This window comes from Ornithodoros turicata, chromosome 5 (assembly GCF_037126465.1).
Source record: "Ornithodoros turicata isolate Travis chromosome 5, ASM3712646v1, whole genome shotgun sequence".
Taxonomy (NCBI): Eukaryota; Metazoa; Arthropoda; class Arachnida; order Ixodida; family Argasidae; genus Ornithodoros; species Ornithodoros turicata.
The window spans coordinates 17,023,129-17,047,807 of record NC_088205.1 but is presented as its reverse complement, the minus strand read 5'-3'; the positions used below and the strand labels follow the sequence as shown (position 1 = coordinate 17,047,807).

The 24,679-nt window shown below is 44.2% G+C and overlaps 5 protein-coding genes across 10 annotated transcripts in view; 2 read left to right on the top strand and 3 right to left on the bottom strand.

Moving 5' to 3' along the window:
- Positions 1-545: 545 nt before the first annotated feature.
- On the bottom strand, positions 546-2,197 carry LOC135394118 (UDP-GalNAc:beta-1,3-N-acetylgalactosaminyltransferase 2-like). The gene has a single exon (XM_064624636.1). The coding sequence runs from the start codon at positions 1,994-1,996 to the stop codon at positions 584-586; it is 1,413 nt and encodes a 470-aa protein (XP_064480706.1). The 5' UTR covers positions 1,997-2,197; the 3' UTR covers positions 546-583.
- Positions 2,198-2,306: 109 nt separating this feature from the next.
- On the top strand, positions 2,307-9,498 carry LOC135394121 (NADH dehydrogenase [ubiquinone] 1 alpha subcomplex subunit 9, mitochondrial-like). 4 transcript variants are annotated; one of them, XM_064624639.1, is made up of 11 exons: positions 2,307-2,416; positions 3,092-3,301; positions 3,999-4,096; positions 4,228-4,319; positions 6,759-6,921; positions 7,519-7,627; positions 7,691-7,835; positions 7,894-8,004; positions 8,085-8,151; positions 8,809-9,016; positions 9,287-9,498. In XM_064624639.1, exons 1-10 carry the CDS (start codon positions 2,377-2,379, stop codon positions 8,986-8,988), a joined length of 1,215 nt encoding a protein of 404 aa, XP_064480709.1. In that variant the 5' UTR covers positions 2,307-2,376; the 3' UTR covers positions 8,989-9,016; positions 9,287-9,498. The 4 variants fall into 4 exon arrangements, with proteins under 4 accessions (XP_064480709.1, XP_064480708.1, XP_064480711.1 ...); XM_064624638.1 differs by having other exon boundaries at positions 8,809-9,020; XM_064624641.1 differs by lacking the exon at positions 9,287-9,498 and adding an exon at positions 9,088-9,223.
- Positions 9,499-9,500: 2 nt separating this feature from the next.
- On the bottom strand, positions 9,501-13,710 carry LOC135394122 (nurim homolog). 2 transcript variants are annotated; one of them, XM_064624644.1, is made up of 4 exons: positions 13,671-13,710; positions 11,557-11,717; positions 10,961-11,131; positions 9,501-10,222 (listed from the first exon to the last, which is right to left on the bottom strand). In XM_064624644.1, exons 1-4 carry the CDS (start codon positions 13,693-13,695, stop codon positions 9,956-9,958), a joined length of 624 nt encoding a protein of 207 aa, XP_064480714.1. In that variant the 5' UTR covers positions 13,696-13,710; the 3' UTR covers positions 9,501-9,955. The 2 variants fall into 2 exon arrangements, with proteins under 2 accessions (XP_064480714.1, XP_064480713.1); XM_064624643.1 differs by lacking the exon at positions 13,671-13,710 and adding an exon at positions 11,849-12,138.
- Positions 13,711-13,759: 49 nt separating this feature from the next.
- LOC135394117 (acid-sensing ion channel 1B-like) overlaps positions 13,760-24,679 on the top strand; it is a 47,531-nt gene continuing 36,611 nt past the window's right edge. Inside the window, exon 1 of one of the 2 annotated variants that reach the window (XM_064624635.1) lies at positions 13,760-14,060. The gene's annotated coding sequence lies outside the window, so the exon portion shown is untranslated. The remainder of the gene's footprint in view (positions 14,061-24,679) is intronic. The other variant, XM_064624634.1, reaches the window with a different exon arrangement.
- LOC135394119 (ruvB-like 2) lies at positions 15,497-23,317 on the bottom strand. The gene is made up of 11 exons (XM_064624637.1): positions 23,247-23,317; positions 22,706-22,816; positions 22,472-22,613; positions 22,240-22,369; positions 22,019-22,085; positions 21,850-21,956; positions 21,555-21,772; positions 19,905-20,238; positions 18,673-18,802; positions 18,417-18,531; positions 15,497-17,761 (listed from the first exon to the last, which is right to left on the bottom strand). Exons 1-11 carry the CDS (start codon positions 23,253-23,255, stop codon positions 17,733-17,735), a joined length of 1,392 nt encoding a protein of 463 aa, XP_064480707.1. The 5' UTR covers positions 23,256-23,317; the 3' UTR covers positions 15,497-17,732.

The window sequence follows — 24,679 nt, the reverse complement described above, 5'->3', positions numbered from 1 at the left end:
ACACTATGTAGTAATTTATGCCTGGGCCTGATTAAAAGACTCCAATGCAAAAAAGAAAAAATAAGGTATAGTTAGCACTCTTGTTCTTAGTTTTCTGCATGTAAGTATACAGTACAAGCATGAAGAGGTGGACAAAGAGGGTCTGGCAAAGTAAAAAACATGGCAATTATTGAATGAGATCGAGAAAAAGACAGGCAAATTGAAAAATGTCATGTTTTGGCACTTTTTGCCTTTATAGGCAAATGCCTAAAGACCGGGCCCTAATTATCATGGACGTAAATATGAAAGTGCCCTTGGCCAAAACTGTCTGGTCCCTGGACTAACCCAGCACACCAACGCTCTGTCCTGTGGACACTTCCAACCTTTCTGGACAATGTAGGACTTTGGTCCTCACTGTGAGGTGACTGTGAGGCATTTCACCCCATTACCACCAGCAAAGGGGTAGGGTATCGCACCTGGCGATGAAACTCCCACATCATAATCACAAAGTGGTGGTTGTTTTTTGCCCTTGGACATGTCCTTTCTTAGGTTGTTCCACATCAAAGTGAATTATAAAAGGCTTTTAATTTAAATCACATTCACGTCAGCACAGCTTGCCAGTCTTTTTGAATGCCGCCCATATAGACCGTACCTCCGCCGGACTCAGTTCAGCACGGTTGAGCGCGTTTGTAACACCATCCACACACCTGTAGCCGCAAGTCCAGTTGAAGTCGTCGTCGATCATTTTGGGCCTTAGAGCTGCCAACCAGATCCCCATGGATACATCCTCTCCTTGGTACTGGTGAAGATGGTCTTTATTCTTTGCCAACCACAAAACTATCTCCCGGGAAAGCACGTAGCCGGATCCACAAGCAAAGGACGGATACACAGCAGACGTGTAGTCGTGATCGCCCCACTTGCCGTATCGAGCTACGGGCCAGTTTTCCCTGAAAGAGCTCCACCAGACTAGACCCTGTCCTCGAGGTACCATGTCTCGTACCTTCTCTAAATGAACGAGGCAGTCGTCGTCTGTTTTGAAAAAAAAGTCATAGTCGAGGGACTTCTGAAGCAGAACGTCAAAGAACGTCAACATCTTGGTGGCCAGGTTCCGATACACGTCCACCACCGGCACCAATATGATGTCACCGTACTTATGAGCTTCGCCCAGGAGCTGCGACTGTTCCTCGTTAACCATTGCATCCCATTGCATTTGGCGGCTCTCCGATTCCGAGACGTGTTCGGTCAATGAAGGAAGAAAGTCTGACACCACGAATCGTACACCGACACCAGATATTGCGCCTGGGTACCAGGTTACACTGTTGGCTTCTTCGTGGTCGATGTACAATCGCTCGAAACTGATTAGATGTGATCCGTTGTTCCATGGCAGTGCACTTGAACACGTTTCCGTAATAATTTCGCCGGTGAGACTGATGATACCCTCGAAATAACGCTTCAGTACAACCCTGTCGACAGTCCTGTATACATACCCGTCCTCTTCTCTGCCGTGCTCTGTACTGACAACAGTTTTCCGCATCACCTCCCGTGTATGGGCGTCGATAAGAGCCACTGTGACACCAGTACTGCCGATTAAAATATCAGATAACACGCCAAGACGCGATATTGAAATAGGATGGTGGGCTTCGAAACTGAAGCCTGTGTAAAGAATTCGTCCAGGACGAGAACAGTCTCTGCCTTTTGCACTCGTCGCGTAGAATTCGAGTTCATCGGTTATTTGCGTTAAGTTCGGCTGCCAGCGTTGGCAGACGTATGGGTCGATTCTGTCGTTTGGCGGTACGGTACAGGCATCCCGTCCAACGATGAAGTACGACTTGACCCGCGACGTCCTGCCAAGGTGTAGCCATGTCTCTCGAGCTGCGGCACGACGATCGAAGTGATGTCTCGCAGAGAGGACTCCGACCAACAAGATTGTCCTTCGAAAAAAGTATATAAGGAGTACTATTTGGACTGCGATTGCTACAATCGCGATAGTAACGTTGCGGCAGTTGAGTTTCGGCATCGCCCGGCGACGTGAAAAGCATGGCTATGCAAGTAGTGTAGCTACCATCTTACTCTTTAACTTGTGGATGCATTGGTTGTGGTGTTATTCTCACATTTCGTGTGTATTTTCATGCGTGTCCGAATTGAAACGATTCCAGATGATAAAATTCACCTACACCGAACTCTTCATTCGTCTGCCGCCAGAGCAGCCATTGTCGGAACGCAGACGACGACATTTCGAATTTTTAGCTCAGATCCATTGGTTGCAGTGATCTAAAGTGCAGGGCATGTGAAGCATTAAGTATTGAAATACTGAGGAAATACTACTTATGTACTAAATAAGATTTATATAGCTTTTCTATTTCGTAAATCACTGTTTCTGCGGTCCAGTCGAGCAAGATGGCTGCTCCGTGTGTCCGTTTCGTTATTGGCCTGCCAAGTAACGTTTTTCAGTTCTTTTTCCACTAAAAATTCGTGCGCTGATTGCCTAATTTGCCCAGAAAGTCAGACACATACATTCTACGACCTCACAGCTGTGTATCAGTAATGTGCGGTCAAAACCCCGACGTGTTCTCAGGCCCTGTATCTCGGTTTATCTCCTTTTATGAAACTAAAAATAAATCGTTCAAATAATTACTCTCTATATTAACCTTAAAAGAATTATAACCCTAGTTTCTGCGTCAATTGTCCTGACGATGACCCTCTTGACTAGCGGCTGTATACTTCGAACGACCTCTCAAAGGGCATCCGATTTAGCCTGTTTGTTTGGATGTGTCTGGCTCTTGAGAACTAATTAGTGTTCGTGTATTTCCCACCGGTGCAAAAAAAAAACAGTAAAAAACCTAAAGCGCGTTGGAACCGCAATAAATTGTAATGCGTGAAGCGTCAAAATAATCTCCTCGTTGCCATCGGATAAACCCGGGGCTGAAGCTTAAATAGTGTTTTCGCCCTGAGGATGTTTATGACGACTAAAGAAAAGAGGATCCCACACGGAATATGCATATAGCTTAATGGGACACTTGATTCATACGTTGTCTCTCACAAAATAAAGGTTCATTGATTGCAAAGGGTAACCAGTTTCTACGTTCTCAATAGCTATACCTTCTCTGTTCAGATCCAGGAAGAGCTGTCACTGCCGCCAGTATCATCACTGCCAAACGTCATGCCAGTCAAGATGCACCCCAGAGACCTCCAGTCGGTGGAACAGGAGCAAAGCTCGACACGCTCAAAAGGGGCACTGGGGGCAGATCCTCCTTCAATGGTGTTGTTGCAACTGTTTTTGGAGGCTCAGGATTCTTAGGAGGCTTTATTGCCAATAGATTAGGTGAGAACTACACGCCACACATAAGTCATACTGTTGTCTCTCTCTGTTTACTTAAATACGTCGAGAAACCATATGCAACTCACTGAATGTATGGATACATTTTATATGTTTTAGTCCATGGATTTGACATGCAAAGTCCCACATTCCTCATTTGAATGTTTTTTTTAACTGTTGGGTTTTTAAAACTGCAATTTTTGCAAGGCACCATAGACAGTGGTGCCGAACAGTGCTGAGAGGAGTAGGGAAACAAAACGGAAGTGACGTTTTATCTATGCATGCCTGCCCAGAGGTCACAACAGTGAAGGCCATTCTCCGTTGGCCAGATCCCTCTTTACAACTGCCTACATCGTCATGGTAACGGAGAAGTACGCACTTCCTTTCTCCAGGGTGAAACGTCACTCCAAAAATGGGCAAGGAGGTGAAGAGTTGAGAGCAACGGAGGAGCTCGTCCTGCAATTGCTTTGTAATGCAGGATCGCAGAAACGTTGCAATTTGATGTGCATGCTTAGCGCACGTACATCAATGTTTACGACATTATTTCTTCAAAAGTTTGGAAATGGTTTCACAGGCCCTTTAAGTACAGAGATTATGTCAATAAATTCATAAACATCCTGCATTCCAGTCGGATGGCTTTAGTGCAGCATGTTCTATTGCCCTGAAAATCCTTTAAAATACCGTATTCTGTTCTTTTCTGCAGGTAAGATTGGCACGCAACTTATACTGCCATACAGAGGTGAGCTTTACAGCATCGAGCGACTCAAGATCTGCGGCGACCTTGGACAAGTTCTATTTCATGCAAGTATTATTTTTTTGTCCTGGGAGACCCGTGCATAGCTAGTTGAGTTCTAGGTTGAGCTCTAGCATTTCTTGCTGCCCTCGACCATCGTTGGCTGTGTCCTGTGCTAACATTGATCTACATTACATAGTTCTTTGACCTAAGAGATGAAATTTCCCTGGCGAAAGCCATGAAGTACTCCAACGTGGTCATCAATCTCATTGGCAAGGAGATCCAGACAAGGTATGCACTTGGCGAATGTATTTATTTCTAAAGGAGCACGGAAGTCACCTCGAACATATATATTTTTGCCGCGTGATCCGAGCATACTGCCTCCGGGAAAGAAAATATGCAAAATATGTAACCAACATATGTCGGTGACGATCTATCCCATGTCCTTCCAGGGCTCCTCCTGGCATGTTGAGGCATCAGATCATTGAGCACTTTTATTGGCTTACGAGAATTGTCTTGCTAGCAAGGCAACTGGTCGACTTGTGTGTGTTAGATACAGAGAGAAAAGAAGGGGGGACTGGTGTACCGAAGAGGGGAGCAAAGGGATGAGGGGTGACGTTTTGAGCGAAGGCTCTTCTTCAGACTAGTAGGAAGGAATGAGGGGGATATCGGGAAACATGTTGTATATATCGCCCAGCCCGCTAGGGGGCTAACACGAGAAACGTGTCACAGGGCGGTATGTTACAACACGTGCCGACAAACTAGAATCCTAAAATGAGTCTTTCACTTAGGCCTCCGGGATGAGTCGAGTTGAGTCTCTGTGTACGTGTGCCTGGCAGCCCCTTTGGTTTTTTGTGTTAGATACAGGTCGGGTGACACTAAATACGTACAACTGCAAAAACAAACAAAAAAAGAAGAAACGAGACATGTGCATCACTATTGGGCAAAAGACAAGACAGACTGTCAGCTGAAGGAAGGAGCATTTCTGACGTTGCAAAATTGAACGCTCTTCTATGCACCAAGATTGCATGATGCACTCTCACTTTTTTTTGTTGTTGTTGTGAACATGTGTCCCAGGAACAATGGCAATTTGAGCAAGTTGATGATGCATAATTGATAACAACCGAAGCGTTCATAATTTCATTGTTTCTTGGGCGTTGGGGGTTTACGTGTTTGTGACGTCTATATTTCTAGCTTGCCTCGGCTAATTCTCGCTGTTTTTATGAGATATTGGATGTTTTTATGGAAGAACATGAGCATAGTTAACCTCTGCCGTGCATTTGAGGTCTTTAATCACACACGGTAGAATCCCTTCCGAGCAAACTTTACAGGCTGGTTTATGCCACTCCATGATGACGCTGTTAGTGAATTATGTCGACCAGCTTAGCAAGAGTGGCTAGAGCTGTAGTATCTGTAGCAGAAGAGTTCCAAACAACCTGCAACTCCCACGTTTTGCACATTGCATGGCGTTTTTGTAAATCCATCATTGCAGTGATAAAACGTTTCTACCAAATATTGCTTCTTAAAAGTTTGATCTTCATGTTGTGATCATGATGTATCTCCATGTTCATGTTGCAGCCGTGTTTCCTAGTCTGACATTGTGAATAATTAGAGCCTGAAGTTTTAGGGTTTTACCCGATTCTTCCCCGAATTGAAGGTCCCCCCTTTAGGGTAAAACTCGATTTTTACCCGGCAAATTCCCCTCACTGGGACTATCCTTGACTTTGCTGACCAAGAGCGAGGAGAGGCTCCGCCCCCAAATGGTGCGCCAATAGGAGGACTCAAGAAGCAGAGCGCTGCGGCCTCTGCTCTTGCCTAATAGATGGCGCATCGGTAGCGGTGGGCTCGGGATATGTGAGCCGCTGTCGTCTGCTTCTTCCGGTAGAACTACGACCTTGAAGCCTCTGCTCTCGCGTAAGAGATGTCGCAACATTGGCGCTCGGTAAGGGCACGTGTGGTCACCATAACTTTGAGCCTCGACCTTGAGACTGGCCGGTAACCTAAATTCTGATGACGCGGCGATAGCAAACCATAGTGCGTAGTTTTGACGATTATGGTTCATGGATATGTCATTACATTACCAAATTTGTGGCCAGTTCGACGTTTCGCTCCGCTCTTTTGCGTAAACATTGTCTCAGCTCATGAAAAATGAAAGAAATTTTTGTTCTACTCCTCGCACTGAAATAAATCATTTAAAATAATTGAACGTCTGTATGCAATAAGGGGATAAGTCAAAAAATCCCAAAATGAGAAAAGGGGCCTGATATGATTGTCCGTCCCATTGACACACATGCATTTCCCGTTTTTTTACCATGCTGTAGCGGGCCAACAAATCGCAATAAGGTCCTAAGTTTTCATTGGCAGGTGCATACTGGTATGTAGATGTGATTGCAACAAAAATAGTAAAAAGAGATCTCTTACGCGAGAGCAGAGGCTTCAAGGTCGTAGCTCTACCGGAAGGAGCAGACGACAGCGGCTCACATATCGCGAGCCGAGCGCTACCGATGCGCCATCTATTAGGCAAGAGCAGAGGCCGCAGCGCTCCACCTCCCGAGTCCTCCTATTGGCGCGCAATTTGGGGGCGGAGCCTCCCTTGCTGTTGGTCAGCAAAGTCAAGGATAGTCTTCGCATGAATTTAGTACACATGTTTGTTTACCAGATTTTTACCCCCCGAATTTAGAAAAAAAAAAAATTCCCGAAAACTTCAGGATCTATGAATAATGTGTGCAGGAACTTTCCCTTTGACGAAGTCCACGTGAAAGGAGCCCAGCGAATCGCCCGCATTGCCCGTGAGAGTGGGGTGCAGAAACTGATCCACTTCTCTGCACTTAATGTTGCCGAGAACCCAAAATCTGTCATTAAGCCTGGTGGTTCCAAGTTCTTGGCATCAAAGGTAAACTCTATCAAAATCGACAGTGTGTGTGATAATTCCTTTATACTCCAGTGAAACTCGTTTTTACCCTTTTCCCAATTCTAATTCTTAAATATGCGAAAAAATTCTTAAAAATAATTCTAATGACACTAAGTACCTCGTACTCAGCGCTCAGCGTACCATCTCATGTGTTCCTCTTTTTCCCTTTTCTTTTCTTCTGCATTTGAAAATCTGCTCTTTTATACAGAATCACCAGATTTTACAGTGTTTCTAATATAAAGCCAGATTTTTGTTACCAAATCAAACCCAATAATATGAGCGTCTGTAAATTTCAAAGCATTAAGCAAGATTGTAACCCCGATTGTAATATCTGCAAGCGCTGTCAGCTTCATTTGGCGGGTACTGAAACTAGAAGTAAACCAAACCACTTTGAACCAAAATTTTGCAGGAACTGTAATACTAAAAAGCAAGGTCACATGAAACGGCAGCAATAATTGTTTTACTGTCAGACCTTTTTTGTGGGTGACAAGCTGCCTAATGCCAAGTGTAGTTCTCAGTTACATAAAGTGAAGTGCCTGGTCTTCCTTGGGGCTTTAATGTAAGTTTTCGACGTTTCAGTGGCTTGGCGAGCAAGTAGTCCGCGAAGAATTTCCCGATGCCATTATCTTCAGGCCCTCCGACATGTATGAGCACACCGACAGATTTCTCACTTATTACGCGAGTCCATGTAAGATTCACATAAACTTGATCGTTGCAATCCTCGGTCTTATCTTGTGGCCGTTCCCAACAGTCCGGCGGAACTGGAACTGGATTCCACTGTGGAAGAGGGGGAAAGGAGTCTACAAGCAGCCGGTGTTTGTCTCTGACGTTGCGCAGGGCGTCGTGAACGCCATCTTTGAGGAAAACAACGCGGGCGCAACCTACCAGGCTGTTGGGTAAGCTCTGCTGTGCAACGTGTACAGTGCACTTTGAAGTCGCGGGATGGACATGCAGGCCTCGTCGTTACGAGCTCGGCGAACTCGTGGACTACATGTTCAGGATCATGAGACGGGAACCCAAGGATGGCTACTTGCGTTATGACATGCGCTTCGACCCATTCTTCCTGTGAGTGCTCAGACTACTAATTAACGGAGCTGTTATGCAAGTTGAAACGTATTAACGTGTACTTTCTTACTTTCCCTCAGGGCTAGAGTTCAAATAAATGAGACGTATTCAAAGTACCCCCTGCTTTCGTGGGAGCGATTAGAAAGGGTGAGGTGTAGTTTCTTGTACTTTTTTTTTTTTTTTCTGGGTTGATTATACCGACCATGTCATAGGTACCTCTTCACAGTGCCGCATTTAGAAGCTAGTGGTGGCGCCACTTATCGGCCAGGCTGTTGCTTACTCAGTTTCTGCAGTACTTTGTAGTTCCGCTTACCTTAGTATTTTTGCGCAAGCGGTAGATGCCCCACGGGAGATGCTTCTTTCTAAAGTTACCATCAGCATTCTACGTGTTTTCATTGGAGCTGTTGCTGTCGTCTGCTACGGTAGCCGTACGTCTGCCCGCTTCTGCTCCTTCAAATTTCCATTGCCCAATGGTGATGTAGATGGCGCGGGCTAAAGTCCCTGGATCGGGAAGAGTAGCGACATCTTTTCCCTTTCCCGTCACGACCTCGGACCTTTAATGGCGGCCACAGCGTAGGTTTGCGTGGTATGACTGCCATGAAAGGTCCAAGGTCAAGGCGTCAAGATCAAGGGATGGCGGTACTCTTCCCAATTCAGGGACTTTAGCGCTGGCCGACGAGTAGCGCCCTTAGCGGGGTTGTGCGGACGGGCTCCTCATAGGGTTTGCCGATTATGACATGGTCGTTATAATCTAGTGGGTCGTCGCTAGGACGTAAACGTGATTATATTGTTTCCACCAATCAGGAACACACGTCCGACGAAGTGGTATACGAGTTTCCTACGCTAGAGGACCTGTCCGTGCCCCTGACACTCGTCGAAGATCGCTTTCCATACGAGCTCAAGTACTGGCGTGACCAGGCGTATTATGATCCCGATATTGCCCAGTTTGAGCGTGTGAAGCCACCGCCAGTTGTCATGGACTAGGTTCCATTAGCATGGGATGGAGTTTAAAGTAGGTAAGGAGAATACATGATTCCACATGTATCATTGTTCCTTTGTACTAGTCTGAGTGTGACCTTACAGGTTTTTACTCAAATACCAACCACTCAAATGAAAGCTGAAAATGTGATTTGGTGCAAAGCGCGACTATAGGAAGATACAAAAACGTCGCACAAAATGCGTGTTGATGCAACGTTCTTATAAAGTGCATCACTTTGGAGTGGTGTTCTGCTGCTTGTTCAATGACTGATGTTTCTAATGACTGGCGGACTGTCTGTTTCAGGCACTGTATTCTGGTGCAGGAAAATACATTTTGAAGGGCGTTGTCTTCTTAAGCATGTAGATAGATAAAACCGAGGTCGAGCTTCTGGAGAGGTGTATGGTTACAGAAGGATACATGTCTCGTTGCAAGTTCTGCTCATGTAAATAAACTGAGTTTACGTGCTTACACATGACGATATACATGTGTCAAAAGTAAAAACAGTTTTCAAATACTGTGCAGTTCATTATGCTTAGCTTTTACTGAAAATATATACAGCAGCCGTATCAACGTAGGGTTAAATTACATCAATTCAACAATGTTCTTATGCTTGTACAAATATGAGCGTTCACAGTCTCATTTTATGGCAGTGCTAAGGATAGCATATTTACTGGATCACCAGGTGCTCTGCTTTGAAATCATGACTGTCTCAAAAATCATTCAGCCAAGCCACAAATGACTGACATCTGATCAATGTCTGCCCAACATCTGACAATTACAGTGTCTTGCAAGTTCATATCGATGTAGTGTGTCATGAAAACAAGAGGACAGCTTTGTATTTGAGTAAATTGAGAGTAAAACCAAATTGAGAGGAGCTAAGCCTCTTTGCTTCCCAAATTTCAAATATAAGAAAGAATAATTGCATTCCGTGAAGGCACTGCCCGAAATATTTAAGGAGTCGCTCATCCTAGTCTACAACCTTTTCTTCATATGCGAACGTTTTGTCTCGTATAGATCTTTGATGTATTCGTAGTCCTCAACATCAATGTTGTAACGAACAAAGGTGTAAATGGCCATGAATGCTGCCAGCAGAAATCTGTCGATGCGCATGACAGGGTGGACGAAAAGCAGAAGGCACATGACGATAAAGCTGGGATGCCGCATGTGGCTGTAGTAGCGGTTCAACGAGCGGGCCTTCAGGTTTCGAGGCTGGTAGAAGGATGCCATCGAGTAATACACCTAGAAAGAGAGCAAAAAATACTTTTCTCTGCATGAAAACCAAGCAAAGATACTTTATGACAAACATGAATAAAGCACATTCTAAGAGGACAGTCTGGAACAGGATTGGGGACTGTTCTGACACGTGATGAAAAGCAATGCGAATGTTTCGTCTCTAATTGGTTATTTGTCTGCTTCAATGTGGCAGTGTCATACAGCAGAGGCGTTCAAACTGCCATTAGGGTATGCCAAAACAGTACTAACCCCTTTCCCAGCACAAACTGATCAGCACAAAAATAATTACGCATGCACCGGAATCAAAGATGCGTGACAAACTCAACATTTGATGTGGAGGGTACCGTTTCCTTGAGCTTGAGGAGGTGGTAGGGACAGAGACATAAAGCACAAGTAGCAGGACTAGATAATATCAGTCGCGTTGTATTGCCCGCGGCTTATCTGCCCGAAAATTTTCACAACTTTCCTAAAAACGGGTCCTGTGGCTTATATGCGTGAAATTATGGTAACAAGTTTTGGACTTGTTCCACAGAGGGGAAGGAAAAACGTGTTCCACCTTCCCACAGAGCTAAAAGTTTGGTTACACAAAGTGGCAAATATCAGAAGAATATTTTTCTGAGCTCTGTACTTTCTTGGACAGCTTTTGTTTGTTCCTGCCACGTACGTTGTTCAGTGCTTCTAATACACTCACAGGTGAAATATGTGTGCTCGAGAGGTCACGTTGCACAGCCATGGCAGACATACCTGCTTTACGCCCAAAAGTTCTCCTATATCCATGAGTAAACAGCCAGTATAGATGATCAGCCAGCCTACAACGTGTACAGCAGTGAAACACCACCATAACAGTGGGTTCTCTGAAGTGTCGACTTCCCACAGGACAAACTGGTTGCTCCGACTCCAGAATGTCATGAGAACCTGAAGGTGAAAGGTTTGCTTTATTCTTTGGGTACTTTGGGTACAACAAGAATCGGCTTGTATTGTACGAAAAAAAAAAAAAAATGTAATAGCGTCCAGCAATGAACAGATGACAGGGTACCACAAAAAAACGTTTTTATTTTTCGTGAAACTTTTAAAGCGTTAAGTGTGTAATGCATTGTTTCTGCATATAATACGTGGGTTCACATGGTAAGGTATGTCGTCAAAGGTACCTCTATGGATTAATGTGTGCATTCAACCGAGGGTTTAGACATGGGGAGGGTGCATAACTTATCTAAACTTATTTAAATAAGTATATCTGACTGATGAAGGCGAATGTGGGCATATTTTCTATGTGGACTACCCCTCCCTGCGAATACTTTTTGTAACTATCTCTTTTAGAAACAGGAAATGATAAATCTCACCTTGAGACAGACGCATGTGGCGATAATATACGCGGATCGTGTGAGCACCCCGAAGCACTTTTCCAACCTTTCCGTGGCTTTGCTGTTGCACATGACAGAATGCTGAAGGCAGAATTGTGCCACCAAGACACAGTTCCACCAAAGTGGTTGTGTCTGTGATCCTGCGGGGAAGAAGAAGAACCACTAAAAAAAACTTGTATTGGCACTCCGTTGACCAAAGCTACTAAACTGACATCCAAATTATTATGTTCTGGATCTACGTAAATCGCTACGGTCTTGAGATTCTCTCTACCTGATTTGTTCTCGAACTTGAAGTGGAGGTGATCATGGTTCGAAACAAAGCTTGCGAGATGAGAGACAGTACAAAATGTGAGGACGCAAGCGGATAAGGAGATTGAAAAGTCCCACAAACTCACGATCCATGATTTAAAACGGATCATCGTTTCCTACCCGCAATCGCAGCCGCCTGCTGGCGCCACTGGAAATCTACCTTGCCACTGGCGCCGCCATTGAGAATAAAATGCGGAACAGTGGCGAAGAAAAGTCGGTGGGAAGGCAAATCAGCTGTCGCACTTGATCTAGAGATGGTTCCAAAACTAAGCTACATATGCGTGGCGTGGCCTTGGCAACCATGCCACGATCGCCGACTACCAATGCCTACCGGGGAAAAAGTGATGTCACAATAATATACGCCTTCGCATTTTTTTCGCGTGGGTGCCGTTCATTCCTCGAAGACGCAGAGACGACGGCGAGAGACATACCTCGAAGACGGCTCTGCGAAGGCGGGGGTGGGTCGTATATACAGGGTTATTCTAGCAAACGTTACACATTTCGATCGCACTATAAAAATAGAAGACTAGGTTTGGCCCATCCCAAACTTTGCAGACTGATAGCCAGTACGTTATCTGAAGTTTCATTCGAATTTTTTGTAAGCGCTATGGTTATGTAGAAAGAAAATTAAAAATGAAGCAAAATCTCGCGCCATGCATTTTCAATTGCCTATCCCGCACAAACACCGCCATTTTTTCTTGTGTCTGCTTCACATTCACTACATTCACATCACTTCAGACAGCTATGTGATGTGACATGCCGATTCTGACGTGACTCTTGTTCTGTATGCTGGTGCTACCTGTGTGTGGTGAAATGAAAATGGAGCGCACACAGCAGAAAATGGCGGCTTTTGGGTGAGATAGGCCATAGAAAATGCATAGAGTGAAATTTTGCATGATTTTTAATTTTTCTCCTACAGGAGCGTAACGCTCATAACAAAATTCCAACAAAACTTCAGACAAATGGCTACCAGTCTGCAAAGTTTGATGTTGGATAAATCCCGTCTTCTATTTTTACGATGCGATCAAAATGTGCAACGTTTGCTAGACCAACCCTGTAGGATGTCAATTCACCTTCACTGCATTGGTTCAAGTGATCTTATGCAGTGCACACGGCATGCTGTCAGATGCTGTCCTGGTACGCAGTGATTTATACAGACCCTCATGAAATCTAGAAGGCACCCCCTAATTTTTTTTAGATTACGCAATAGTTCGTAAACGACCATAAAAATATGTGGGAGTAGTCGGCATGTTGTGATCCCCCCCATCCCCCCCTGGACGAAATTCTGGGTAAACTACTACTAGAGCGGATCCCCTCTTCAGGAAAATCTCGGATCTACGCCTGGTCATGAATAATAAACCACAATGGTCATGAGTAATGCCACAGTACTTGGCTTGTGGGTTAATTTTGCAGCAGAGGGTTCTCTAACCTGCAGTAAAATTTCATCACATGGTATTGAATGTTACTTGCCGGAGGCTAAGCATCTAATATCCAACCACTGAAGCCGGGATCCAGTGGATCAGCCAAGGATGATCTCATGCCCCCACATCCCCAAAATACCTGTCAGAAAAGCTGAACATGTAAAAAAAAAAAAAAAAGCAAGCAGATTATGGGTGTCACCATGGGTGGTGTTCTGTTCTATTTGGATGGGTGCGCACTGAGCTTTTGGCGAACGCAGACTAAATTCACAATTGTTGCGGCCTCAGTACAGTATGCTTCATTCAGTTAGCTGAATGCATTCACATTATTCATAATAAGTAAGTTTTATTGGTATCACCACTTACCATGATTTACAACAATGCCACACATCCAACCCTTTTTTTTAGCTTCTGCTGAGTAATCACTAGAGCGCGGATTTTCATGCAAAGTATTTTTTCTCTCAATATGGTCTTGTATCTGGACGTTGAAAAAACACTTTTGGTCTTGGTTTTGGACCGATCAGGAGGGCGCCATGGTGCATATACAGTCATGTCTCGCTTATCCGGAGTTCAGATATCCGGAAATCTCGTTATCTGGACTACATTACCGGGAACGAACCTGCTACCATTGGATTTTGTCTCGGTTATCCGGAATTCATTATCCGTATCCAGACAGCAAGTACGGGGAACAATCTTCCAGGACCCATGTTATTCTGATTCGCTTATCCGGAAAAGTGTCAACGTCCTCTGTCCCTGGTATGTGCTGTGTTCGAATTATTCCGGAAAAGGGTCACATCTCACGGGGCCATTCTGTAGTGTTTGACCTTCTTTTCTTCTGAGGTCACTCCTTTTTGGTGTGTGCGGGCACACGGAGATAGTAGACGATAAGCGAAAGAGGTGCACTGCACCCGCGGAGCGCAAGAAATCCACACGTCAATGTGAACGTCAAAGTCCAGGCCGTCTGAAAGCATCGCCTGTGTTTTTGCCTCTGCCAAGGGCATTTGCAAGAAGACAAAAACATACGCGCAGGACCAACTTTCTCAGACATCGCCCTTTATTGAACAGCAGGGTGACGCAGCTGGCGCCGCGGCTGTGACGAAAATACTGTCACACGCGCGTGCCTGCTAATTTCAAGAAGCTCACTACGCACACATTTTTCAAGTAGCGATCTTTTCCTTGTTTTCTTTTCTGGAGCTATAAAGAGCTGTCCCAAATTTTTCGGGTTTCCCCGGAAGTATGCTTGGTCCGGTTATCCGGATGAAAAGGGACTACTCCCGAGCTGTCCGGATGATCGAAACATGACTGTAAATGGTAAATGCATGTTTTGCACATCTTGTCATATTTTGCAATATTTTCAGGTGCGAGAGCTGACTTCTTCTTTGTTTTGCTGGTTTCGGTTGGGCCGTCTTTCGCGAAAATTCTGGTCGGAATCAAATATTTTCCATGTTTCGGTGAGGTGAAGTGCGGTGTTCAGCCTGTACGCTGGCGGGTCCATTTTCCGCTGCGTCCATGGCCGATGGGCCGTACTTCACCTTTGCCAGATTGCAGTTCCGAAAATGGGCAGCGTTTGCATTTTAATCAGCATGATGCAGTGCTGAACTTAAAGCCATGATGGAACAAGCCTGAGCATGGGCAACACGAAAAACACGAACACCAGCTAGCCTGCATTTATGCTATTTTATTAATCATGATTGCGAAGCCTTCAGCTCCATGATTTATATCTGTGGCGCAAGTATTTTTTATTGGGTGCTGCAGAACGAAGGCGGCTCTATTTTACTGTATTATCCCTAATAAAATACTCACTTTTTTAAATAGGCATTTGGTGCATTGCTTTTGTGCCAAGAACAATGAAAAACACAGCATATATTGAGGATCTTCACTACATGTTTAGAAGATTTTCAGTGCATAGTTGCATGCATATTTTTTTAAAAATTATATAATACTGTCAGCCCTTGACAGGCCGAAGCACGGTGGTAGAAGATAAGAAAAAAATAACAGCACCAGTTATAAGAACAGAGGACAAAATCCAAAAGTTTGCTTCTATCTAATCTAATCATACTAATCACATATATCTGGATCCACTGCATGAACTACAGCATATATCGGGAGCTTTTACTGCATGTTTATCCGCGCTCCAGTCATTACACTAGCTGATACGCACACATACAGTCCATGCTTCACAGACACTGTAATAATGAGGGACAGTGGTGTACTTTATTACTTTATATAGCAACCAAAAGTACATAATTGACACAATGGCAAACTAGTTGCACACCCACATGGCAGTTCGTTGTCTTGTCGAAAAAATATTTGCCATCTGTTTCGTGTCCACCATGTGCATGCTTAACTCCTGGCAACATGGATGATACACGCTTTTCTATCCTTTCGCAGGAACGCTACGAGGGCAACTTTGACGGTACATTCGGCTGGGAGTTCTTGTTAGGTTCACATTCATGAGGCTATCCACTAAAATTCACACCAAAATGTTTCGCTGTATGACCACATCATAGTTTTAAGAACTGCCAACATCTTACAACAGAAATGCATGTGACACCCAAGGACGGAACTCTAACTTTGATGTACGTTCATTTTTTGCTGCTCCAACTATTGTTGACAGAAAATGTAGGCAAACCCTGCACAGCAGGGGGGGGGGGGGGGATACCGTTTGTGCACAATGTTTTCTCTAACAGTATTTTGGTTACCTGCAGTGAACTAACAGCAGGCTTTTCTGACATGCAGTGCGTCAGTTTTCTCTAAAGATTGTCGGGACAGTTAAAGATCCTCGCGTTCTAAGCGACATTCTTTCCAGGATATAGGCCCATTTCTAAAACTCGAATAATAACTCGTCATTTTGACAAGGCGTGCCGTGGGTTGGCAATGAACAAGAACTTTGCGTGACCTTGTAGAGCTCCAGCTAAAACGTGTGGGTGCTAATTTCTTCCTGCAGGAAAGGTTGAAAAGTTTGTATCACATTGGCCACAAAGAATGCGGTACACATATACATTGTACTTCCGCAAGCTCTCAAAGTGGAGCCATTAAAGTTTTATGTATTTACAAGCAAAAACAAGCAAAATGCTGCCAGGCTTGACAGGAGACAAATCATTAGAATGGTTCGTCTTACTTACAGCTCTCAAAGAAAGTGAAAAATTAAGATATGCATGTTAGTGAGCAAGGTGTAGCATACATTAATGCCAATGCTCCAAATATTTGCTACAGTGTTTACCCTAATGCTGTACACAGTCTGGAAGACAAGGGGTTTGCATGAAAGTGTTAGCAGCATAGTGTGTTTCATTGCATTTCATTGCAGGCTGGCAGAAACAGGAAAGCATTTATAGTCATTTGCAGGTCTAGTGTAACTGATTTTCAGGGTTTTTTTTTATGGCAGCTGGGGAGATATGGAGCCCTAATAGAGGCAAATTTGTTTTGTCTCACTAATGTACTGGAGCAGGTATGTCAGGGTACATTCCACTTTAGGAATTTGAATACTGAAGCATTACCTGAAGCAGCCCATAAGAACGGGAAGTACCTTAGCACTTCAAGTGTCGTTGCACACAAGATCAGCGTACTCTACCCATCAATGTTAAAAGTCAAGAAATTTAATTTTTATAAAAATAGACCCCTTTCCCAGCAATGTAATTGATCATGTAACATTATGCCTCATTGTTAACTAAAACTAAACTAGACTAACTTAACGCTAACTGAAAACTAACAAAAGATGCATTAAAACTGCTGCCACAGAACAGTTAACAGAACACAATATTATCAATCATGCAATAATTTCTTCCAAGGATTTGCAACATCCGAATGCGGGACCCTGTAAAACAGAGCTAAAAGGTGTCTCCGTAATTTTGTGCTGCCTCAGCCTCAGTTAAAAGTGACATACTAGTCGTTCCTCAGAGCATATTGTTCATAACCACCTCGTAACTAAAAAAAAAAAAAAGTGTCACCCAGCAGCTGTGCAACTGGCGTGGGATCTTAATTGCGATCATCAGAAGTATACCATAGTAGCCAAATTTTTAGCCATTATGCTTTCTTATTCTACAACAATGAATGCATATTCTGGAAAAATCTTTCACGATGTTGTTTGTTGCGTTCCTTTTTTACATGGCACACCATACTGGTTTCTTTCCTCCGACCAACTTGCAAGTGACTATTGATGGACAATTCTTAAATGCTTCTCTAGCGGACTACACAGAGCCTGTTTCTCCAGCACATAAAAGCACAATGTTCCAAGGAAAGAATATGTGAACTCTTTCACGCCCAGGAAAATATTACAATAAGCCTGATGGGATAACTTTTTTGAAGGGAGAGGTCTGTGTGTTGTCAAGTAGGCGATACATTCTTAGCAAAGGTTTTAATGACGTCACGCTTCGGGGAAACAGTGATGTATGGGTAAACAGATGAAACAAAAGAGCTACACAGTCTGCTTTACGCTGGGTCCACGTCCATGTCGGCACCTGGAAGGACATCATCAGGTTAGTCTTTCTGCTAGCTTCCTAAAGTAAAAAAAGTTATAAGAAAAGAAAGAAAAAGTATGGCAGGTGCAACACGAAGTAGACTTAACAAGGCCTGGGTGCTGGTAGACGTTCACATATTGTTAAAAGTTTTGCTAGTCACTACCATGCCTTTACTGACAGCTGCTGTGGAATTGAGGCAGGCAACCATAGTCATAGACATTTCTTGTCTAGTATCATTAGCACCTGAAGTTGCCCTCACTGAGACATCTGTCGGAACGCATGCTAACTTGTTTGGCAGCAAACCCAGTTACGTTCAAACCAGTTCAGTTAATTTGAGTAACTGAGCCCGATTTCTCCCCGAATTTAGCGTACTGGAAGTTTTTCCACCCGAATTTGCACAAATTTAGAGCACGTTTATTTATCCGATTTCTACTCCCCGAATTTAGAAAAAAATATTTCCCGAAAACATCAGGCTCTAAGTATAGTTCACTGTGACGGGCTGAAGCAGAGGACCCTGGGACTTTTGTGTCCATGTTGCAAAGGAGAGTTATGTATTATCCAGGCCTCATTTAGTTCATTTGCTGTTGGGAATTGCATTGCTTGAACTTGCGTCTCTATCGGTAAGCACCAATAAGAAAGACCGTATTATTCTTACTCATTTCATTGAACATGAACTCTTGCTGGTACTCTTTGAGGAACTGCGACGACCGTGACTCGTCAAGGAACAACTGGTATACTCGCTTGACGTCTTGTATAGACACCTCGGTTCCCTGGAGTAAAAATGGGCGTTAATACAAATAATGTTTCCTCACAAGCGAGGTGCTTGTACGAGGCTCTCCGCACAGTTGTTATGGAGGTATGTAACTGAGTAAAACAATAGCATGGCGAGAAGGTGACATGTGATGTAGTACCTTCCTCTTCTTGCATACGAGATGTGCGGCAGTGATGAGTTGAATAGCGTAGCGGAGTGTCGTCTCCATGCCAATCCTCGTCAGCACTGTGAGGGCATCGTCGCTCATTTCTACGTCTTCTTCTTCACACCTGAAATGTTAATTCAAATTAATTTGCAACAAAACCACTCTGCTGACCCGCAAAGGGAATGGAATGGAATACTAGGGACAGTTTAAAAAGTTACAAAGTTGATCACGTAAGAAAACGTGCAAAAGCATAGTGGACTTCTTCGTCAACGTCAGCAGAAACAACACAAAGTACGAAGGAACATGCCCATGCAGCCTCCCACGTTGCAAGACATGCAGACACGTTCAACACGCTGAAAGCATTGCCAGCAATTACACCCATTTCATTAACCACGCATTCACATTCTCCAGCTCAGCGCAATGCAATGCATTGGTGAAACCGTATGACAAATAAACAACTGCCTTTCTGGACAAAGAGCTGACTCCTCCAACAAACTGCCCAAAGCAGTTGAACATTTTAACATCCGTGGACACAATTTTGACAACGTTCAACAACACATACTGGAAACCGGATTCAGATTTACACATGCCAGAACTTTCTTCATCTATTGCATGATACGATTATGAATAAGTACACTTAAAAAAAAGAGACTTGCATGCTTCAGAAACCTCTCCACATAACTACTAACTTCCTTATCTTTCTAAACAGTTTTGTTGCAAGGATTGCATTCATTCACATGACCCACTTCCTCACCCCAACAAAGTGCCTTAAGGATGCAGGTTGTTCACCTCAGTTCTAAAAGACTAGTACGATTCTCCCTCTCTACACATGCTGTTCAGCTGTATAATACACATGAACCCTTTAATGTGTCATCCCTAACCCTTTAAATACCATGCCAATGATGAGGACAGTGCCAAGAAGAAGAACAGTCTCTATTCTAAATATCAGCAGCTCTCGTCCTGATGCTCTTCCCTACACATTTTCTTTATGGTTCGCTGGACTCTCTACCTTTCTTCATTCATGACTGTTTTGTGTGTGACTGGTTTTGCACATCACTTAGGATACTATGCAAGTGAATCCTGCATTCACAGCAACCTTCACAGCAATAATCCTATACAATGCTGAGAACCTGGGTGCAATCTCATAATGCAATGCTCACTGCACTCTTGCAAATGTTGTGAAACCCCAATGACAAGCAACATTTAAGGCCATTCATATCCAGTACCTGATTTTGAGAATTTGCTTGATTTCCCTCTCTTCGTAAGGCTGGGTGCTGATGATGACGAGACGGTCGAGCAGGTCGATGGGAATGCCGTGAGGGCTGCGGTAGTTTGTGCCGCGGATGCGAGTGAGGCCCCGGTTGGTCGCCATGACGAGAACGGGTGCGAGGTCGCTCTCCATGGCACGATTGAGGAAGGAAAAACACTCGATGTCCAGCATGTGGACCTCGTCGACAAAGAGAACACCCGGCACAATGTCCGCCTTCCCTTCTTCTCTCCACTCGGCCACTTTGGCATTGATCTGTTCACGGACTTCTGCCTTGATTTCACCAGTATCACCTGTTGAGAGGGGCTTATCAATAACACAGACATTTCAGAAGTTTATATCACGTGGCGGAGACAACATAAGACACACTCGTTCTGTTTGACAATGTGCAGCCATCTATTGCCTTCCCTGTAATCCATAACTTGGCTGTATTGTATCATAGTATCTTACCTTTCCAGATAGAAATGAAGAAATCACAGATGATATACCAGAGCACAGGGTGCCCGAAAGCAAAGCATCCTATGTGTAAATTAGTGTAGGCAGGTAGCTTGGGAGTTAAAGGTTCCATCCGTTCCAGTCAATTTCGAAACTATGGTCATTTTATGTCATTGGTATGGTATGTCATTTTATTCCTACTGTTTTCCCTGCCGAAATTCAGTATGCTTACAGCAAAGTCTCTCAATACATTGTATTTCTTCATCTGTTCGAGCGAGCTCTTTTTCCTTGTTTTTGGCAGTCTGTCGACGGCTGTTCGATTTAATGATCAGGGTTACATCGCCGGCTGCTTCTGCCTTCTCCGCATAGCGATCCGCAGCTTCCATCAACGACTCAACTGCAATTTCGAACTTTCGCCTTTTTTGCTTTCATCTCATCAAGTACTGTGTTGTTGGCTCGCTTCCTGTCATTTTCTGCCTTTACTTCCTGCTCTGCTTTGAGGCTGTCTAGATGCTCAGCGTATCGCTGCCTGGCACCTGTGACCGCAGCTCTCAGGCCTCTCGTAATTGGAATATTCAAAATTCTGCCATGGCACCTAACAGTGTCGCAGATGATCATCTGTGAAACGTACGAGAGGTCCTTTAGGTTTTCTACAGCGATTTGCCTGTTGACACTGAACCCTCGACCAACAGTTGCCTGTCCGTGGCTCAGTACAAGTAGCTGCCGAATCACATTCCACAGGTCAGCGAATGCCAGGTCATGCCTGATGACGTCTTTATACCAGACTTCCAGGTTGTCACTGGCTCTTTCAAATGTGCGTATCTTGTGCATTTGACGTTGGATGAACTCAGTGTACTGGCCGAGCACAACCTCTCGCTTGTGCTCACTCATTCGGTTGGTAGCAATGAGACAATCCAGTACAGATTTTAGTCTTGAAACACTCTTGTCCGGCTTGCTGCACATTTGTCGATGGTCAAGAGAGAACAAAGCCCTGACAACAACAAACTGCAGGAGACGTTTCTCCACCAGTTTCTGTGTGGCTTTCACAAGAAACTGCTTGCACTGCATCCTGAACTGAAATATATCTTTGCTGCTCGCCTTGCTTGCTGATTGTATACCCCTTTATGTACCACAGAATAATGACTTATCCACAGACAAAAGGTAGATAGCTCACCCGAAAATAGGGCTAAAAATCCGTGAGTCCGACTATTGATGACGTCTATTTCATGCAGCGTAACCGTGTGAACGACTTCTTTCCGTTTCTGAAGCTCCCCTTCTGGACACTGGACAAATTTTGTCTGGGGACCCATGGCATCGTAGTCGCGTGCTCTCGTGAACGATCGACCCAGTTTCGTTATCTTTCCAGTGGCCTTGTCTATTGTGATGATGTCTCTAAAAGGGGAAAGAGATGGAGCAAAATCCTGTTAAGCTTCATTCTGCAATATTTAAATTGCACCAGCACATCTTACCCAGCTTGCACTTTTTCTTTCGTCAACGACTCTATCATCTTCTGCCCGAGGTCGTATATCGTCTCCATCTCCGTCGTTTTCAGAGTAAGTTTTCCAACTTTGGCACCCTATGAGAGGGCACAGTCACTCTATATCATGAACATATCCACTAGGGTCATGTACTACTTACCGTTCCAGTAGCTGGCCTATCAATCTGTATCTCCACAACTTCTCCTTCGATTATTTCTGTTTCTTCCCTAACCAAAAGTAAAAGCGATTGACGTGTGTACTTGCAAAAGTAAGTTTGCTCCATATTTTCACAAAACAAATTCCCTGATACGAGCACATGAAATGCGTCCCCAATCTGGAGCTCTGATGCTCAACTTAGAACCTTGAGGAACTTGCGCTTACTTTATCCTAACCCCGATGGATTTTCTGAATGCCTGCATCAGAGCTTCTGTCTTCGACATCTCCAACGAAAATATTTCGCTCCCCGAAATTGCCGTGAATGGTGTGTCTTGTCCAAGGGCTTGCGCCATTCCTAACACCAGGAAGACATCACACAAAATGATATTAGATGTAGTGCTTTCTACTACACATCCAGGGTGTTGACTACCACACGTTTTTCACAGCAGTAACATACCCATTGCAATGGCTGTTTTGCCAGTCCCGGGCTGACCGGCGATGAGGACTGCCCTGCCGGCAATTTTACCTTCTTTGATCATTTCGAGTATAATTCCTGCTGCCCTTCTGGCGACCGTTTGCCCTACCATACCCTGTGATACCTGAGAAAAAAGAAAAAAAAGAACCCGTTAAACTACGAGTGGCAAAAGAGCATTTTAAAATCCCATCTTTGTTTAGCAATTACGAAACATACCTGTCTTGGTTCAAGAGAGTCATCAAGGCCCAGACCCCTGATGTGAGAATGAGCTCCAACCCGCTCGATTCTGGTGATTTCCCGCACTTCCTGCACTTTTGCAGCCGCTACCTGCAATTGTACGCGATAAGTGAAAGGAGATGCTCAACTCTTTCTCAAATGATAAGATACTGATGTAATTAGCTGAATTCAAATCCCAGCGGCGCAGTACTGCGCAAATCGTAACGCGCAGAAGATACTCTCTCAAACTATGGTCAGGAACAATGTTCGCTCTGAGCATGTTCGAGATGTCAGTGCAAATGTGTGCTTTCTTTAACGTCTGGCGAGTTAAATGTCATTCAAAGACCACGTGAAAACGGTACACCGGTACCGAGTAATCCTCACAACACCAGTCAAACCCAGGAAGACGTGTTGCGTTCTAAGTGATTGTGCCAATCCTTATAACACAGTGCACTCGCTCGTAGTTTGTGGACATTATAAGGGGTACCATAGCCTCTTATTTCCAATAAAATTTAGTTTCCCGCAAGAAAGTAGCGCTTACCGACGCCATGTTTGAGCGGTTTATGCCTGAGCGCCCTCTTTATCGAGCCGCTGTGGGGTTCCTCATTTTGCCGCTCATTGCCGGTACAGTCGCTGTGAAGTTTCGGTTTTAGGTATTGGATTGAAACGCCAATGGCTTATGGCTTTTGTGAAATGCGATGACTTTCTACCGTTTTTATGAGAAAATTATAATAATAATATTTTATTGTTTCAAAAGTGCCTAGAAATGGCGGAAGCGTACACAGCAGTGCACTGAGGTTACGGAGTATGTGTCTGTGTCGTCCCTAATTGTTGGTCTGCCTCGGCCAAATCTCGTTGTTTACGGAGTATCTTCCGTCTAAAATAATGCAAACATACGGGTAGAACAAGTCGAAACGGTGACTGACGAACAGCAATGTTATTTAGGTAAAACAAAGAGGTGTGCCGGACAGTACGAGATGGTGTATGAAAATTCAAAAGATATCGAGTACAGTTTTCGCGTCAATGATGTTATGAATACACTTACTCGTATACAGGTTGTTTCAGTTAAATTCCCAGGATAAATAATTCGCGAACGGGGGCACCAATCGGACAGCTTTCTTTTTTGCAAGTACCTGTCCGATACCACCTACAAGCTGTGCACCGTGTGAATGAGTGGGAGGCAAATGAGTTTCGTGAGAAAAAAAACAAAAAACTTCTAAAGCAGGGCACCGTCGACATTAAAATGGGTACTACCCCTTTTGGGACCTTCAGTTGACACCTTTTAGAGAAAAATCTGCTACCGAAGGGGGTCATTTGTTGCAGTAATCTATTGGTTTCGGTTTACAAATTTTTGTCGCGGATGGTTGCAGCGAAGCGCAAAAGGACGTAATCCATTGGTGTAATTCATTAGTGGAAGGACGTACTTAATTGGTCGATAAGGGTCTGGACGAGCGTCCTTTTGCGCTTCATCGCGACCAGCCGCGACAACAATATGCAAACCAAAACCAATCACGTACAGCAATAAATGACCCACTTCGGTGGCAGATTTTTCTCTAAAATGTGTCCACTGAAGGTCTCAAAAGGGGTAGTACCCACTTTAATGCCGACGGCGCCCTGCTTTCGAAGTTATGTTTTTTACGAAACTCATTTGAATTTTTATTTAAATAATGAGCGCCACCCACTCATTCACACGCTGCGCAGCTTGTGGGCGTATCGGACAGATACTTGTAAAAGGGAAAGTTCTTCGATTGGTGCACCGGTTCACGAATTATTTGTCACGGGGATTTAACTGAAACACCCTCTATAGAAAGCAGAAGTCAGAACCCAATCTTCGGTTACGCAAGAAGGTTATGGACATGCGTTGCACATTTTTAAATGGAAAGCTTCGCGCACAGATCTTCAAATAACGCTTGAGAACGGAATCGAAACGCGCAGTATTATTTTTCCAGATATAGTTGCACGTAAGTGGTCCGA